We start from the raw sequence: 19,939 nt of genomic DNA, 5'->3' as shown, positions 1-19,939 counted from the left end.
TATTTGGATTTTGCTATATCGGATCCCGTTCGAGTTTTATTCTTTAGGTTTTTATTGGTTTTTTTCATAGTTTTTTTTGCTTTGTGGTCTTAACAAATATATTGGGCGCTGACACTGTTCTATTCGTCCATATTACTATATATATTAAACCCATGGTTATGAGCACTCACCATGGGCATTAATATTCTTACACGATACAATCATGTGGAACTCTTTGATTGGATGATGTTATATCCCGCATCATTATTCGAATTTTATCACATTGCATTCCGTTTACTTTTTCGATCTTTTTTTTCACATATTTTTCTTGCACACTTTTAAACAAACATATTCATGACATAATTATTTTTGATTAAGCGGTTGAATAATAACGTAACCATTTCAACAAGACAAGTAAAACCCCGCAACGCGGGGTCCGGAATTTTCTAGTTATTATAATATTTATAATAACTGTTATTTAAATTAATATAATAAAAATAATAGTGTTAATAATAAATAATTTTTATTATTATTTATTTATTTGATTATTATAATAATAATAATTATTATTAATTATAATAATTATTATTTTTATTATTATATAATACTTATTATTTTGACTAATAATTATTTATATTTTTGTAATATTCTATATTATAAATAATATTTTATATTATAAATAATAATAATAACTGTTATTATAATTTAATATAAAAATAATTAATATTAATAATAATTATTATTATTATTTATAACAAAGTTATTTACAGTTAAAGTTAATCAACATGACAATTAAAATGAAACGAAATGAGTAATAATTTTAGAAAAGTTAAATTGTGAATTCCATTGGAATTCAAGACTTTCCATCCAATTTGCCAAAGAATCTAGAATTCCTTCATATGATAGAATTCAAAGGATTCCAATTTCAATTTCTTATGAATTAAAAAAATCATGTAATGAAATATGAATTCAATTCTGTCAACCAAACAAAATATGAAATGAAATTCAGATTCTAATTCTTTCGAATTCCAACTAATTCGGTAACCAAACACAGTAGAGAATTTAATGAAACGACGTCGTCTAGAAATGTTAGTACACCTTAAAAACCCTTTTATATTATCATCATAAAAAACCCTTATTTACTACAACAAATGCTATGTGCCCAAAATATCATCCGGCGAATCTCAAATAACAACTTCCGCCGTTCTCAGCCGCCAATCACCACTGTTCTACGCTCTCTACACTTGCCGTCATCTCCGCCGTCAACCATGGGAAAAGCAGTGAATCCTGCTTCAAAATCAGCCTCAAAATCTGCAGTTTCAATAGTCAAAGATGATGCTTATCTTGATTCTGTTATCCCAAAAAGAATCGAACTTTTTGAAACCCTAAAAGCTCAACAGATTGCTCATCGCCAGTCCATTTCCGGTGACCCCATCAAGTAGTTTTTCGATTTTGACCTCTTTTTTCTCTTAAGCATATCGTCGAACACTTTGTGTGCGTTAGCTAATCTTTTTTATTTATATTTAAATTTATAGAATTTAGTGTTAGTTTGCTTAATGGGTGTTTGAAACTCCACGTTGTTTGATTATTAGTGTATTTAAATATATATATATATATATATTTAATTATATTATTTTAGAGGTTGTAAAAGAAGCTAACGAACGGTAATGCGGCTAAGATGTGTTTATGTTTCTATATTATGAAAGTTAGTTGCTTATGTTTGGCCATGTTGTTGCCGGTGTTTTTGGTTGTTTGTTCGTTTAATAAACACGTTTAGTCCGTTTTCAGCCCTAATTAAGTCGTATGAGAATTCCATGTTGTTTAATTATTAGTGTTTCTTAACCCTGTTTTTAATGGTTGTAAATGTAAGTCCATTTTGAGTATTGTTTTTTTAATATATATTGTAGGATCAAGTTACCTGATGGAACTGTGAAAGAGGGAAAAAAGTGGGAAACAACTCCATTAGATATAGCAAAAGAGTTATCAAAGAGTCTAGCATCAAACGCTTTGATATCTCAAGTAGATGGAGTATTGTGGGACATGTCAAGGCCGTTAGAAGGTGATTGCGAACTTAAAATTTTCACTTTCGATAGCGATGAGGGTCGTGACACTTTTTGGCATTCGAGTGCCCATATTCTTGGGCAGGTAATGACGTGTAATTCAATCCTTTTTGGAGTATTAGTTGTATGGGTATGAAGTGGATTGTGAATTTACTTGTTTTTTGTTTTGAGCTTAATGCAGGCTTTAGAAATGACATATGGATGTAAATTGTGTATCGGGCCATGTACTACAAGAGGAGAGGTATGTAAATTTGTTACCGTAACTTAAGCTGTTGGATGTTATTGTTAGCCAGGATATTTAACCATGTTTCTGATATGGTTTCAGATTTGGTTAGGTTGTTATTTAACTGCTATTTTTCTCAATAAAGTGCTTATAGCCTTATAGTTGCAGTAAATGTTGATATATTTTTACTTCATATATGGTAGTGCTTGACTAAAAACTGTTGCTGAAATTATCTTAATTTTTAAAATTGTAATTTTTTGGGAAATTTATCATGTTGGCAATGGTAATGGGTATAATTATTTATCAGTTTTTGGAAGGAAGGCTACACCTTATGTATGTTGTGTTTGGTTTTCACTCATTGAACTTAATGGAGAAATACCTTAATGTAGTAAATTACAAGTTTCTTTTTCTTTCTTTTTTGAGTTAATCTGTAAAGCATGGGTTAAACATAAAAGGTAACGGGTGCTCTTCTCTTCCCCACTAAGTCACGATTTTTGTATAGTTTTTCTTAACCATCATCTTTTGCTTGCATTAACATATTTATATTAAACAATTGCATTTGATTCGCAGCAATTATTAAAATAGTGGTTAGATGGTCCTATTTGTCGAACAAGCTGTATTTATCTAGACATTAACGAAACAAACAGGTCTGGTGTTTCACATGGAGTTGTTGTTGTAACAGGGTTTCTACTATGACGGTTTCTATGGTGAACTCGGATTAAACGATGATCACTTTGATCAAATTGTTGATGGAGCTAAGAAAGCTGTTGCGGTACTATGCAATCTAACTCAAATTGTTGAATAATATTATGTCGAACTAAAATTCATAAAATATAATATATTATGCTTTTGTGGTATAGGAGAAGCAACCTTTTGAGCGAATTGAAGTTTCACGAAAGCAGGCCCTTGAGATGTTTTCTGATAATAAGTTTAAGGTGGAAATTCTTATCTAAAATGTTTTGTAATTTTTTCTTGATATATTCAACGCATATTAATATATAATCTTTATTAACGGCATTATAGGTTGAGATCATTAGCGACCTACCTGAAGACAAGACCATCACAGTTTACAGATGTGGTCCATTAGTTGATTTGTGCCGTGGACCGCATATACCAAATACTGCATTTGTCAAAGCAATTGCTTGCTTAAAGGTGTGATTTGTGACTGTCCATTGAAATCAAAAGTTTCTTTCATATTTTCATATATATTCATCTGCCTTTTGTAATTATTTTAGGCTTCGGCAGCTTACTGGAGGGGAAACAAAGACCGTGAGAGCTTACAAAGAGTTTATGGGATATCTTATCCTGACCAAAAACGTCTAAAGGTAATTTTTGTTTTCATCTGAGTTTTGAGTTTCATATCAGCATGTATTAGTCTTTAATCTTTATGAACTTTCTGTTGTTTTGACCTCTAAAATATCATGCTTTTCACGCCCATAATACCTCACACTTATGGGGTCTATTGCTTGTTACTGAACATTTTCCATATTAATGAGCTTTTTTTGGAAGTGGGGAGCAATCATAGTTGTCAAAAGTGAAGGTGACTTCAAAGCACAAACACCCCAAATAGGGCGAAGGCGAGAGGCGCAAAAAAAGCGCACTCCCGGAAAAAAAACTCAACCCTAATAAGACTCAACCCTAACTTAAAAAACAAGTATTTAATAATAAAAGGAAACTAATAAAAAGGCTTAATTTTCCTCAGTGACACTTTAACCCCTGGACTTGTAGGGTCGTATCATTATGGTAAATCTATATAGGGGCACTTGTTCTCATTTTGGGTTTATGTTTTTGGTTCTTCCCTCGTTTATCATCGCCGTTGCTCTATTAATGCTGCGTTAAAAGTCATTTATTTTATTTTCTTCAGTAGTGGCTTATGATATAGAAATAGTTAAGATAGGTAAGTTTGATAGCTCCTTAATATCGTTATTCTTTGAATGTTAATTGTTTAGAAGTGAGCGTCGTCATATGAATTTTTTTCAATGAGCAAACTGTTTTTTGAGCTCAAAACTTACAATAATTCTAAATATTATTTCAGGAATACATTGCTCTGCTAGAAGAAGCCAAAAAGTATGACCACAGAGAGTTGGGCAAGAAGCAGGAACTTTTCTTTTTTCACCCACTTAGGTAAGTCGCAGTTCTAAGAGTTTTCTAGCTCTGGCAATTTGGTCCATTTTCATATGGATGTGGTGATTTGGGTTATGTTTTTATTTAATGGATCTAACCGGTAAAATCTTCAAGGAATTGACTGGGTTGCACAAAACCTATTTTACCCGCTGACTAGTTTATTAATAAATTAGTTTTTTCTACAAATGGTTTTCTGGCCAGTCCAATCCTAATGGAAGAATTACCTATTTTGGCTTGTCTCCTAATCTGCTTGATCGACCCATTTTGCTATGTTTAGAGCTCTGTATATGTAGTCTTTAGCTTTTTGACTGTACGTCCTTATTTCTCTTTCTGTATGTTTCAGTCCAGGAAGTTGTTTCTTTCTTCCTCATGGGGCCCGGGTAACTGAGAAATTGATGACATTTATAAAAACAGAGTATCGTAGAAGAGGTTACCTAGAGGTGACTATTTTTATTTTTTTTTGTACACATTCTCAGAGTCATTCTCAGGTTACTTAGAGGTTACCTAGAGGTGACTATTTGTTTTATTTGTTTTACTTACATATTGTTGCATTGCATTGCAGGTTACAACACCGAATATGTACAACATGCAACTGTGGGAAACTTCAGGTCATGCTGCGAATTACAAGGAGAACATGTTTGTATTTGATGTAAGTCTTTTACCTTGATGGTGATAATGTCATATCCGTTGAAAAATAAATATTCGCTAAGATACGTTTAGATGACGTTTAGTGTTGTCAATAAGCTGTTAGATAACGTTTAATGTAGTTGCATGACTTTTATGCAGATAGAAAAGCAGGAGTTTGGGCTCAAGCCAATGAATTGTCCAGGACATTGCTTGATGTTTGATTACAGAGTGCGTTCTTATAGGGGTAAGTTTTTTACATATGTATATCTATGATGTTTTATGCTTTACATTTCTATTGATTATAATAATGTTGTGAAATTGATTGAACAGAGGGTTGAAAGTTTTCCAAAGTCTATTTTCAATATGACAATATCTATAACCTTATAAATTGTTTTAAAAGTTTGGTTATGTCTTTTGGAAATATCATCGCTCTTTTAATCAAATGTAAAACATTAACTGTTCTAAGAAGACATTTAAGTGTTGCAGGGTAAGAAATACTATCAACCTGAACCCGCTTTGACCTGATACCCTGCTTGCCTATCTTGACATCTCTAGCTGGGTTTTAGCATCAACAGGTTGTGGTGTGCTCTAAAAGCTATTGTAACTTGTATTGTTATAATTTTACAGAACTACCGCTTCGATTAGCTGACTTCGGAGTTCTGCATCGTAATGAAGCCAGTGGTGCATTGACAGGTTTGACTCGTGTTCGAAGGTTTCAGCAGGTATGCATTTATCTGCTTATTTTCTGTTGGCTTCTTGTCAGATCTCAACTGTTCTGGTCTTGATTTTTGTACATTTAACTAAATCGGAATAAGAAACACTTCTTTTTTTACATTCTTCTAGCAATCTAGTTTGCCCATATTCACCTGATAATCTGTAACTTATATTATCATGAATTGCTTATGTTCTTCTTCCTATCTAACCGTCTTGTTTTTCTTAGGATGACGCTCATATTTTTTGTAGAGAATCCCAGGTGAGATTAGGTTTCCTCACCATTAGTACCTGTCCAATGCTCCTTTGTATGTGTTAATGACATATTTTGGATATATACAGATAAAGGATGAAGTAAAGAGCGTGTTGGAATTCATCGATTACGCGTATCATGTATTTGGTTTCACCTATGAACTAAAACTATCAACAGTACGTGTTTCTAGTCCTATATTGTTGCAAATCGCCTATAGCTTACTAGGTATAACTATAAATGTTATTAATAAGAGGTGGCAAAATGGGTGGGTTGGGCTAAAGATAATAATGGTCCCGCTGTCGTCTGAAAATACTTGTTGACCTTTTTTTCTTTACTGTTTTAATTGAATACATGACAAATGCTTATCTAAAAATTCGAAGCATGATTTTGTAAGTTATTATGCATTAAAAAAATACCGTCTGGATCTTATGAACTGTTTGGCCAGTTCTCTTTTTAGGTCTCTTTAACATAACTGAATGGGTCGAAATTGGATTTGCCAACCTAATGCTAGTGATACTTGCATTCCATGTAGTGCTTCGATTTGCCTTTTCAATAAACCGTATGATGTTTATCACGTTTATAAAAAAGAAATAAACACGGAAAAGAGAAATGTGTTACTAAGGTGATTGTTTGAAACTACCATATCTGCTAATGTATGCTATGAAATCAGATACCTTCATGGTAAGTTTCAGACTAATTTATGTTGTTATGTCTTGTAGAGGCCGGAAAAGTATCTAGGAGATCTGGAAACATGGGACAAAGCTGAGAAAGCACTTGAAGGTGCATTGAACGAGTTTGGGAAGCCATGGCAGGTTGAATATCTTGTTTTGACCCTGAAATCATGAAATCGAACAGTTCTGGAATTTAGGGTGCTAAATTTATGCGTGCATGCAGTATCTGTCCGCAGAAGTCCAGGGACAGGCAGAGTTTGGTTTTGAGTTTTGACCAACAGAAACATTAAAGGAACCAGGGATGAAACCGCCTACATTCGGTTTTGTTCTTGGTTTATGTTTTCCTATAATCGCTTCTCGAGCCTGTCTCTGATCTATTACAGCCCGATGTACGGCTGCCTGGATTTATTTATTATTATATTAATATGTTAAGGTCATGGGTAGAGGTGCCAGTTTCAACCCATTTTGATAGAATTGGTTATTTTTGGTCAAACGGATAAGATATAAAATCGCGCTTAAAAGGAAATTTGTCAAATGCGTTGAAGTTGCCAAAAGTATATTTTAACTCTCAAAACTTCTTTTATGCAAAAAGTAGGATTGTTATTGTAATAACATGGGTTATGTCATCATTTTTCACATGCAAATTACTTGGGAAAAGATAGTATATTGTACAAAAAGTGTGTTCCTGGCTGCCTAACCTTGACCTATTTTGAAGCGCATAAAATGTTTTTTCTGACTGGTGTCCAGTATGTCTTACCCACTTATTTTGCAACTTGGATTTCAAGGTGAACTTATTTGATTTATTGATTGATTAATGGATTTCGTCTCATCCCATCTTTGTGCTGTTTTCTCTTGTTAGATCAATGAAGCTGATGGGGCATTTTACGGGCCAAAAATTGATATATCTGTTTCAGATGCGATGAAAAGAAAATTTCAGTGTGCGACCTTGCAGGTTATTTACATCGTTAACCACTATCATCTCACAATGTTTTGCACGAACACATATACTGAACTAGTGGATGTTTACTGTTGCAGTTGGACTTTCAACTTCCCCAGAGATTCAATTTGTCGTATTCAGCAGAAGATGAGACCAAAAGAGAGAGACCTGTGATGATACACCGAGCTATTTTAGGATCAGTTGAACGCATGTTTGCTATACTGTTGGAGCATTATAAGGGGAAATGGCCATTTTGGCTGAGTCCCCGTCAAGCAATCGTTTGCCCTGTATCTGACAAGTCCCAAACTTATGGACAACAGGTACTTGCACTTTGTTTTCCTTATCTAAGTTTTTTAGCGGAGGTGAGAAGAATGGCATAATTTCTATTAAGCTTTATCTCTAACAGGTTGAAATTTTTTCCAAATGTATTTCCAATGAGTAATGCACTTTCTATCCTTTTCTTTAAAAATCAGGTTCTCATCAAAATAAGGTAAACTTTTAATGATGTTTGACACTAGAAATTTGCTCTTCTAATAAAGTTTTTGGACACCTGAGGGTTTTTCCTAATGAATAGTGCACATTTTATCCTTTTATCTAAGTTATTGTTCTTAAATAATTAGGAATTAACTGGTAAGGATAGATAAGTTAATAAAATGGCTATATAATCGATCTTAACACCCATGATAGATAAGACAATATTCTGTTTCTCTACAATTGTGTCACATAAAAGATCTGATGCGAAAACTCTGTAACTTGACCGAATCGTATTTTTGATATATGCTGCTCTTGCCAATAACACAAACTCCATCAGTCATTCAAGCAACTATTTTGCTTTTGGCAGGTTAAGGATCAGATTGATGAAGCCGGCTATTATGTAGACATTGATACCTCTGATCGAACAATCCAGAAAAAGGTAAGCTGGAAATCCACCCTGCTTTATACTTTGAGTCTACTGTAGACTTCGCACATTATATACATATATGTTATGTATAGGTACGTGAAGCTCAACTGGCTCAATACAACTACATTCTTGTTGTTGGTGAAGAAGAAGCCAACACTGGAAAGGTACACGTTTTATTTTACATTTCTTTAGGGATTTTTGCTCGTATAGAGATTTTGTATTTACTTCAGGATAGAAGGATCCGTGCCTTCTGTATACTTAATTACTTATTACTTTCTCAGATCCCAAACTGATTGTCTACGTCTGCAAACGTTAGATGTAATTTATTAAGCTTTCATATTGTCCTCAGTTAAGAATATTAATCACAAATAAAATAAAATAAATGGTAAAGGGCAAAATTGTCATCTGACAAAAAGTAAGCTTTGATAGTTACACTTTATTTAAGTTATTGGATGTTTTTGTTTAATGGATATTATTTGGAGACCAATGCAGTAATATAATTTTTTTTCTTCCATACAACAATACAAATGATTGTAACATAATATATGTGTATATATATATATTATATATATATATGCAGGTTAGTGTCCGTGTGAGAGACAAGCAAGAACATTTGGTGCAGACCATTCCAGATCTCCTAAAACATTTCAAGGAAGAAGTGCAAGCTTTTCATTAGCAATACACCAACGGAAAGCTAGAAAAATTAGTATATCAAAGATGAACTACAACCTGATACTTAGTTTGTTCTGATTCCACAAAACCATCAAGGTTGACACAAGTTTATTTTGTATTGAAGTATGAATGATTTATCAAGGGTTGGCACTTTGCCGTTTTGTAGCTTTATTCATTAGGACCCATTTATTAACTTACTTGCATGAGACTCGACTTATATATTAAAATTTTAAAAAACTTAATCAATCTGGAAAAAAGATACTCGTAATAGTTATGATAAAAGGAGGGCACACTAATATACGATTAGAACTAATTCATACATACATAATAATTTAACTTGATTGATTACTACAATCTAATTAATTAATACCTATTATTGGTCATGCAATTGCTAACATTTATTTCATGATGCTGAAAATGCTGATGGCCATGGCCATAAGAAGACATAGAACTACTGCATTCTCCAACATCTTTTATCTCTTCTTCCTCTTCTACCACGTCTTTCTCAGGCGATATTGCCACATAGTCTGACTGTGCTGCCTCACAAAAAGCTTGAGCTTGTTGTGATGACGAAGAAACTGGCAAAACTGATGGAAGTTTTGATAGGAGGGCCTCAAGGCTACTCATGGAAGGAGTTATATTCAACGGTTGATTGTAAACTGGTTGTATATCGTTGCCACCACCACATCCGACATGAAAAGGCCATACTTCGGGTGCATTGTAGCCTTCTGGTTTGAAAGGGTACAATGAGGATGATGGGTGTGGTAATAGTACCCCGGGAATGCTCTCTATATAGCTCAACTTCTTTCTTAGCATCACAATGTAGTTCAAGTCTTCAACCACCTATTAATGGTTTGATATCATTTGCAAACGAAGTGTTTAGTGACACAAAGAGATGCATAAATATTGGTGTTATTAGCTTTAATTCAAATAATTTAACTTATATATAGTCATTTTTAAGATGCAAGGTAAGAAATATAATATCTTAATTGTGCATGCAGGAATATTATTTTTATATTTTGTTTCAGTAAACTCAAGTCTTCAATTCTATTTTCAGTAGAGAATAGAAGGAAGCATAGTAGTTAATATGAAATTAGACGTACTTAAATTGTTATATTCAAAGATGCAAGGTATATAAATGACATTCGTGGAGGGTACTTAAATCGTTGTTCTTGGAGGGTTCTCCACATCTGTTAGCTCAATTTTTAAATCACCTCTTATATCTTTTATGATGAAATATAAAACCGAGTAGAGTAGAGTTACTGTAAACAAATAGAATGTTTATTTTTGGATATTTATAAGTGACAAAAAGACTTTTAATATATATAGACTTTGGTTGATAAATAGATAATATATTATTCATATGTGTTATATATAATGCATGAAACTTTAATATTGTTTCAAGAATAACACTAAAAATCTTATGTTATCTTTGTATAGGTATGTTTTTAATAGGATAGTATATATAGATACATGTCATCACTATGATCATGAGTAATATATTATATATATATATATTTATATATTTATATAAATTTATTATAAAAATGGTAGATTGATAGGAACCGTTTGATCTTATGTACCGAATTGGTACCTACATAACCCCTAGCAGGGATAGTGTCAAGGTAATTCAACCACTTAAATTCAATTATGCCTTTGACAAGATTCGAACCCAGATTGTTCCTAGAAAGTGGCAGCTGGTGGCCAACTCTTTTATAAATTTATTATAGGAATTGACAAAACATGTCCATATAGTTCCAATCACAACACTTGACTTAGGAGGACACATCCACCATTTTCAGGTGTCAATAAATGTTTCAGATTTAAAAACATCTCTTACTATGCATTCTGCAATCGCCTACAACTTACAACGACCGTTCATATGTCAAAGCTTGGTTCATAGTTATTCTACAAGTTTAAGGTACATTTTATTAATGATGTTAAATACACTTGTATGCATTTTATATTTATGATTGTTATTATTATTATAAAATCGATATCATTTTCATTATAAATTAATAGGATTTACAAAAAAAATATTATTATTATTATTATCATTATTTTTATTTTTATTATTATTATTATTTACAAACTAGTCGAATTTTGTTAAAGTCGCACACAAATAGAGATAGTAATGTATCAGCTACAACTAGTGTATGTTATTTTTTTCTCCGCATCCAATTCGATATTATTTTGTAATGTTTTTATCGAATGCAAAGCCGTTCAGAAACAATAAAAATTATAATACCGAATAAAGTTAATTCACAAATCACAAATATATATGCATATGTATGTAGAAGTTAACCATCTCTTCTGTTTTTTTTTTTTTTTTGTTCCTTTTCTTTTTTTCTACTTTATTTTTTATTTAAAGTAATATATATATATAGTTTAATAGTTTATACATATAGAGAGAAGCAACCTTGTGAATGGATCCAAGTTGAATAACACCTTCTCTAACAGCAACCAAAGCAATAGTCTGAAAAGCATTAAAGTTACTAATTAATTACTTGTGAATATTTTGCTCATATATAATGCATAATTAACTTTTTTTTTTTTTAACCTTTATACCAGCCTGAAACTGAGCCTCCCATGTCCTTGGATGCTACTCGTATCATTTAAGCAAATAAAGAAAAAAACCATGAGTAATAATTCATTTAAGTAATAAGTTAGTGATGACATTTATCTATATTATTACTAATTAATAAATGGTATGTCTTGATTAGTAGATTTTTTTATGCAATACAAGATTTTGTTTAATTAATCAAACCTGGGAATCCTTAGTAAAACACTTAACTTAACAGCTTTTAATAAAATCTCAACCTTATAAATTTATCTCTTAATCATTTATATACCTAGCTAATGGCATAAAAAGTTGTATTCTTTTCTCAGAAAATTCAGAGATAAACTTTTTAGTTATACGATGCTATTTTTGTGCATGTTATTATAAACTATTGACGGTCCTTAGGTTTGTTATTAGTAAAATCTAATCTAATTATATATAGTACTCCTCACTTGCATAATAAAAGTGTTCAATTAATCAAATAGTCTTGTTAAATACATTAATTAATTAGTTAATAAGGCTGTAGTTAAGATTGAAAAAATAGTTGTACAATCACTAGAAATTTTAGAAGGTGAGCATTTGACATGAAAAGATATAATTTTCTCATACATATTAACTATTACCTTTAAAACTGATTACTTAAAAATGTACAAACAAGCTAGCTAGTTAATTATTATGAAGCATACAATTATATGCATAACTATCAAAATTTTACTAGCTTACTGAGTCTGCCGAGTTATTCCAACTAGACAAGAAGTTAATTTCTTGATCAGTTGGCTCTTTAAATATCCACTTATGACTGTGATCGGCTGCAACTTTTCCAATTAATCTGTATTAAAATAATAATAATTAAAACAACCCCAATAACCATTATTGTGAGATAATTATTAGATAGTAGTAATTGCAAACAAATAGCACACAAAAAGTAATTTAAAAAGGTAAGTATGATGTGCACAACAAATATAAGTGTTACAATTTAAAATGTACATATTTGTTGTATACATATCATCTCCCGAGTTGAAACGTATTATTAGTTAAAGATAGTAAAGTTCAAAATTTTTTACCCTTCACCATAATTATAAATTTCATGGGACATTTTGAAGAAAAGCTCCGGTTGAAGGCCTTGGTATGGTTGGTATTGATCATATGTTGGACAGTCACCGGAGGGCGTCTCGCTCGCGGTTGAAGCTGCAAAGTTACAGAAGCCATCCTCCCATGCCAATATCCTATTAATTATATATATATATATATATATATATATTCATGGAAATAAGGTTAAAGTTATATTTTTATGAATGAAGTTAACAAAGATATTATAAATATTAGTATATCGTGTCATACAAAAGTAATGTTATATTAAGTTGGAATAAAAAGATTAATGATGAATTATTAGTATATATACCAATTTCTTCTGTTGCCTCTAGACCTATCATATGCTCCACCTTGAGTATCCCATCTACAATTTTATAGAAAACATACACACATAAGACCATGAGCAATATTAAAGCACACTTTCATATATAGTTATATTTATGACTTTTATATGCATTTTGGTTAGTTAGATGATATTTAATTATAGATAATGAAAAAAAGCAAGTTAGTTAATTATTATTGAGAAATTAATTAGAGAAAAGGTTACTTTGGAGGAGGGTAGTTTCTAGGCAAGATCCTCCAAAAGACAGCATAAACCCATTGTGAGTTCTCATGGATGCAAAAGCTTCTCAATGTGTGCTGAAGTAGATGAGTTACTGTTGATTGGCTTAGTTGCTCTTCCATTTCTCTCTTATTAATTATTATTAATATTAATCCCCTCTCTACTTTCTCTTTTTTGAGACACTTGTATTGTTGTATCTATATATCTTTTGCTTTGGAACAAGGGAGAGAACCAAGCACCCTTTTTTCACTTTATATAATGTCTCCTAAAACCAACATCTCACATTATTTACAATGGTCCCAAAATCCGGCCATAATTGGATATACCCGTTTCACTACTCGATCCATATATCTTTGATGAATATGAATGAGTTAAACGAAAATGAATATGAATATGAATATGAATATTGAGATGATGTTTTTGTTGGGTTATATAACTATTATCAAACAAATCACAAAGCACGCAACGAAAGACAAGATCTATGCAGTTTTATTAATTAACCAAAGTATAGAATATGTACCTTATATTGGAGAGATTAAAACAATAACAAGGTTTAAATTAACCTCTCTACGATTGCACACACAACGTTGGAACGTACGTATGCTAGTACTTGATCACGAACAAACAACCATTTGTTAATACCCTTTCACACGAACCAAACAAAACCCGAAACCCTTTGTATTGTGAGGATCGGCCGAAGCCAAGAAAGAGGGAGGAGGAGGAAATTTTAGGGTTTTAGAAAACCTTAATAATTGTGTGTATGAAAAACTTAAGAAAATGGTTTGTATTTATAGCCAAAGTTTAACTTGAAAAACAAGTTTAGGGTTTTCTAAAAACCCCTAAGGTTTGGCCGTCCCCCTCTAGGAAGCTTCTAGAGGGTTTCTTAATTTTCCATCCAATCACAATTATCTCCTCCGTTAAGTCCGTCAGTTAAGTACCGTTAACTATTAACATTTAACAGACGATCGTTAGTTTTTCGTGATCAAATTAATTGATAAATTACATTTAATATATTAATTAATTATAGTTACATTCACGTTGAGGTGTGACTCCGTAGACTTAGATACTTTTCGGACATACGTTCATTTTACGTGACCATATTCTAACAGTTTTGGCATCCATAAATTACCCATTTATCATCAACCGAAATGAATATGTGTATATACGTATTCAAAAGTAAAAAAAAAAACAAAACACAAAGTTATGAGTCATTTACAACACCAAACTTGTAAGTTCTTATTGCATCTTAAAAGTCTACTAATTCCAGAATTATTATGTTATATAAGTTATATAAGCTTATTACGAGTATAATAAATTTACTAATTATTTCTAGTTTTTTTTTTGTGAAGAGCAAATTAGACGAAATTTTTTTAATATGAAATCTAAAAAGGGGCTAGAAGATACATACAAAAAATAAACCGGTAAAAAAAGGAATTAGAGTATAAAAGAATTTCATTGGGACCAAATGATACTACGGGAGGTGATGGTGTACCCACTGTCACCCAGGATAAAACCTCACCCTAGGTAGGCTAAAAAGATCACCCAGGGTATCACATAGCCTGGGGAAAAGAAGATAAACATGAAAAGATACGATCATATCACTTCCTTAAATAAAGAAGATCGTTACCAAAGATAAAAGACGCGTGAGAGACTTATTCTCCACGAAAAAGCAGCTATAAAAGGGGGAAAACCCTAATCATTATCATGATGCCTACTACGGCCAAAACCCTAAAACACATACAAGATCCACGGGCAAAACCCTAAGAGATCTAAAATACATCTAAACCGGCGTACAAAAGGTTCTCACACCTTACCAGCAGGGAATCGCCGTCCAGCCCATCAAACACCTCCAAATCCTTTAACCTAATCCGTTGTACAAACAATTGATGGTGTACCCACCGTCACCCAGGATAAAGCCTCACCCTAGGTAGGCTAAAAAGATCACCCAGGGTATCACATAGCCTGGGGAAAAGAAGATAAACATGAAAAGATACGATCATATCACTTCCTTAAATAAAGGAGATCGTTACCAAAGATAAAAGACGCGTGAGAGACTTATTCTCCACGAAAAAGCTGCTATAAAAGGGGGAAAACCCTAATCATTATCATGATGCCTACTACGGCCAAAACCCTAAAACACATACAAGATCCACGGGCAAAACCCTAAGAGATCTAAAATACATCTAAACCGGCGTACAAAAGGTTCTCACACCTTACTAGCAGGGAATTGCCGTCCAACCCATCAATTGGCGTCATCCTCGGGACAATCGCTACTCATCACCACAACCTGCATATAAAAAAGGTTAAAATCCAGAAAATTTTGCACCAAAAAATGTCAAAATCCGGAAAATTTTTCTCACAGAATTCACAAAAACGGTCAGATTCCATGTTTCGATACTCAGATCTCGATAATGTATGCTGGCAAAGATTCTAATAAAGCAAGCATGAAATGAAAAGATCCAGAAGACTCGCAAATCCAGTCAAGAGATCTATGTTTTCCAGCTTTGGGAGACAAAAAAGCCAGCAAAGATCCGTTAATAATACAAGCACAAATATTCGATATCTCAGTACGAAGAGTATATATCGATAATGGAAGCGAATGCGACATTATTTATGAACATTGCTTCCTGCAATTACCAGAAGCAATAAAGGCAAGAATAACAAACCCTACAGGCCCACTCGCAGGATTCGCTGAAAACCGCGTATGGCCCCTGGGGGAAATAGATCTCGATCTTACCCTGGGGAACCCTCCGTTTGCGCGGACGGAAACCCTAGACTTCACTGTAGTACGAGCACCCTCACCGTACAACCTTCTCCTGAGATAAAAATGAAGCTCAACCCCAAAATGCTATCCCAGAAATAATAGTCTATTAGACAACCAGAGATAGCTAATACCCTTTAGATTCATGAAGGCCTGCCGGGAAAGATGGTTGTTTGGAAGAGAAAATGCTATTATTTCTGCATTTCCATATAGTCCAAATGTAGGATAGAACAACAATTTCAAATAACTTTTGTTGTTGGGAGGAGCAGATATGGTTATGGGTTTGCAAGAATTCGAACAGTGTGGCTTAGAGAGGGGCGTACGACACCACAATTGAATAAGGCTCCATAAAGTGTTCACAAAGGAACAGTAAATAAAATGATTAGCCATTTCAGGATGTGAGTTACAAAGCGGACAATGAGGCAAAGTAACCATATTATTCTTGCTTTGAAGCTGATCCATCTCGAGACGCCATCCAACGATGTTAACCTTAAGAGGTGCAACTTTAGTCGGAAGTCTTGAAGGCGAGACGTACGATGTTTTCAACAAAGAGGTACAAATTAAATGTTACGGAGTACCTTACATGTAAATATGTTATTCATATGTGAAATAATTAAATGATTGACACTAAAAATAAAAGGAGTTTAAAACCTTTGAAAACATACATTAGATGTTTTTTAAATATATAAAAAAAGATCATCGTTCCACTACAACAATTAATTAATCTAAATCTAGACAAAATCCTAAAGTGTATAACCTTGTACTATATTATATTTTTGATTTATGACTTTAGAATCTCATCAACAATTTTGGTCTAAAAACGTTAACTTTTAATAATAGTGTTCATCTTTTTTTACCAAAATTTATTGACTTTTGGACCAAAAATATGGACATAAGTTAAAAGCCAATGATTAATACCGTAATTTTATGAAAGTAGAGATGTTAATCAATCAATTGTACCTATAGTTTTTGCTGGGAATGAACATTTAATAAGCAACTAAGAAAAGAAAACAACTTATTAAAGAAGACGTAATTTAGTTGAATAAGTGAACTTAATTATAAGCTATCTATCAGCTATTAGTTTCACTAGTTTCACTAAATATAGTGAATAAGTGAACCAACAAGTAAAAGTAATAAGTGAACCAATAAGTGAACCCATGTCTTCTTTTACGAGTTTTGATCTTCAATACATTAATGTTGTATGAGGGGTTAAAATGTAAATAGTTTTACCTTTATTACAACGGTATAGAGAGTTTGTTTTCAGGTTATATCTTGATAAGAGAGGACCATCAACTTTAGGAGTCAGGAGTATAAAATTCTTAATCTTTGTCTGCAAATACAAAATATTAACCACTTATGTTTAATAAGTGAACCAACAAGTAAAATTAGCGCCTAATGATCATTTCATGGATGTGATTTTATGACTTTTCCTTTTAGTAATAAAAAGATAAAAACAAATAAATGTAAAATGTTTGGAAGCAATCAACTGACACCATGCAGGCCAGTGAAGGCCATGTATGTACAATCATCGTCATGGATCCTGAGTCCAAAAAGTTATGACTTATCAACATGACCAAACCTTATTCTTCCACACATTCATATCACATCATCTCACATACATATATATTACGTACGTACATAGATACACTTTTTTATTATGGGATGTGATTTCTATATAAAACATTTTAGTTATATATATATAAGTATATATGCAATCACATAGTTATATATGATAAATAAAATCATAAAGTTGTATATATGACAAAAATGTTTTATGATATATCATTACCTTTTATCATAAGATATGTATCTAAATATAAAAAAACCAACTGTTGGATTAGTTGTTTGAGCCTTTGTCTTTGAAGACAGATGTTATGGTTTTGATCATTATGACCAGCAAGGTTAGAAGTCCTTTATTACTTTTAGTAAAACCTGAAAGCAGTCTCTTTATCTTTGGTAGAGGTAACGCTATCTACCTCTCCTATACACCGTTGAAGACATTATAAGAGTTACTTTTTATATATCTAAATATCCGATTTCTAAATATCTCTCACTGTCTCACAGACACTCACATCAAACTTTAACTACATTATATATTGACACCCTACTTATCTTGAGTCCCATTAAAACCTTACTGAACCCATCTTCACTACCACACCCTCTTCCCCATCATGTATCATAAATAATCTCGATCTAATTAAATACATGGAAGATACATACATATAAACTATATATTCATATGCTGATAATATTATTGCAATTTGTCAACATTTACATATACATTCATAAAATTATATACATATAGAATTGTGTAAACCAGTCTGTTGATACGAATTTCATCAAAGTCAATGTTAAACTTAAAATTATTAAATTTGAAATTTATTCATTTAATTAAATTTCTTTTAGATTTAGTTAATTTCATGTAATTAACTAATTTCATTTGTCAAAACCGAATGGTGAATTAGTGTACGTAGTATCTGAGAAAGTGATAGAAATGGACCAACCATGATGATCAAAAAGAAGTAGTCGACAGACAATTACAACAGTCCCTTCTTTTGACCATTCAATTCATTTAATTTTCCTCACATTGGTACAAATACAATTCTTCACATCCCCTTTTTTTCACCTTCTTTTTCCCTTCTCAAAGGTAAACCATATATATTATAATATTAAGAAAAAGGAGAAATGTTATTGCGTTACTATATATTAGAGTATCATATTACGAGAGAATGTGAACAAGTTGGACATAGCTATTCATTTAGATCGATGAGTACCTAATTGTTATTTTTATTTTTCATATATATTATTTGTAGTAGTAGTTTATTGTTAGTTGGTTACAAATAATACGGTTATGTACGTACATTTTTAGTTATCATGAACAAATTCACGTTTTTATATGTGTAAAATTATGTTGAATTAAAAGTGTGTAAAAATTTATCCACACTAAAATTTGTGTACGTTATTTAAAAAGTTCATACTTTTTAATTTGAACTTTTTCATATATTTTTAGTTAGTGTAAACAAATATGATGTGACAAATAAGATATGAACGTCCGCGCAAAAAATTTTGAATTTTTATAATACGTACCACAATTTTTAGTGTGGATAAATTTCTAACATAATTCTATACACATAAAAGCGTGATTTTTTTATAAAATTTGTTCATGTTAACTAAAAGTATAGATAATTGTAATATTATTTGTAGTGGTTGTAACGCGTCCGTTGTAGTAGATAATTAATTGCAAAGATGTTGCTCGATCTAGCTTCTTAGCTTGGTTAATTAGTCTATATATTCAAATGGCTATTGATACACCAACACTACCGACTCATTTTCAGTTGATACAATGGTACCAAATGGATCGGAATTGTTGGTTCCCAAGAAGGTAAACAATCACGTTGAAAGGCTTTTAAAGGATCGTTGACTAACAATGATGGGGTAATGATCAATCCTTTTAAGTTGTTAGCATAAAAATCCTCCTAATTAATAGGATTGTGACATGTGAAAAATGAGGGGGTGAGATTAGAAAAGAGAATTAGTGGTATCCACATGTCACAATCTAAAGCTACTAGGATGATTTTTAGGCTAATTTTTTAGGAAGATAAATCATTTTCCAACAATTTTATATATCCCTTCTCCTGTGTTGTTCTGATGAAGATGATGAATTTTCCAGCCATCTTGATTTTTCACCTTCTGTTGGTCATGTGCCTCCAAGTGACTTGATGTTGGATCGATCGTGTTGTTTTATGAATACATTGGATATGATAATATGGATTGAGAATAAGTCAAAAGAAGAGGCAAATATGTTC

The 19,939-nt window shown here is 32.1% G+C and overlaps 2 protein-coding genes across 3 annotated transcripts; one reads left to right on the top strand and one right to left on the bottom strand.

The window, feature by feature from the left end:
• Positions 1-1,113: 1,113 nt before the first annotated feature.
• Positions 1,114-9,329, top strand: LOC122595193 (threonine--tRNA ligase, mitochondrial 1-like). Its single transcript, XM_043767523.1, has 20 exons — positions 1,114-1,417; positions 1,887-2,124; positions 2,221-2,280; positions 2,945-3,034; positions 3,123-3,197; positions 3,286-3,414; positions 3,498-3,587; positions 4,298-4,386; positions 4,730-4,826; positions 4,949-5,035; positions 5,173-5,257; positions 5,641-5,735; positions 5,954-5,986; positions 6,067-6,153; positions 6,697-6,789; positions 7,508-7,600; positions 7,684-7,905; positions 8,427-8,498; positions 8,579-8,650; positions 9,067-9,329. The coding sequence occupies exons 1-20, from the start codon at positions 1,131-1,133 to the stop codon at positions 9,160-9,162; spliced, it is 2,190 nt and encodes a 729-aa protein (XP_043623458.1). The 5' UTR covers positions 1,114-1,130; the 3' UTR covers positions 9,163-9,329.
• A 100-nt stretch (positions 9,330-9,429) lies between these two features.
• Positions 9,430-13,615, bottom strand: LOC122595194 (protein RICE SALT SENSITIVE 3-like). Of its 2 annotated transcripts, XM_043767525.1 has the most exons (7): positions 13,358-13,613; positions 13,121-13,174; positions 12,783-12,944; positions 12,442-12,547; positions 11,719-11,760; positions 11,578-11,634; positions 9,430-10,001 (listed from the first exon to the last, which is right to left on the bottom strand). In XM_043767525.1, exons 1-7 carry the CDS (start codon positions 13,492-13,494, stop codon positions 9,522-9,524), a joined length of 1,038 nt encoding a protein of 345 aa, XP_043623460.1. In that variant the 5' UTR covers positions 13,495-13,613; the 3' UTR covers positions 9,430-9,521. The 2 variants fall into 2 exon arrangements, with proteins under 2 accessions (XP_043623460.1, XP_043623461.1); XM_043767526.1 differs by lacking the exon at positions 11,719-11,760 and having other exon boundaries at positions 13,358-13,615.
• Between the last annotated feature and the right edge of the window lie 6,324 nt (positions 13,616-19,939).

The sequence above is a fragment of the Erigeron canadensis genome, chromosome 4, assembly GCF_010389155.1.
Source record: "Erigeron canadensis isolate Cc75 chromosome 4, C_canadensis_v1, whole genome shotgun sequence".
In the NCBI taxonomy this organism is placed as follows: Eukaryota; Viridiplantae; Streptophyta; class Magnoliopsida; order Asterales; family Asteraceae; genus Erigeron; species Erigeron canadensis.
The sequence above is the reverse complement of the archived record's forward strand: the minus strand, read 5'-3'. Positions and strand labels throughout refer to the sequence as shown.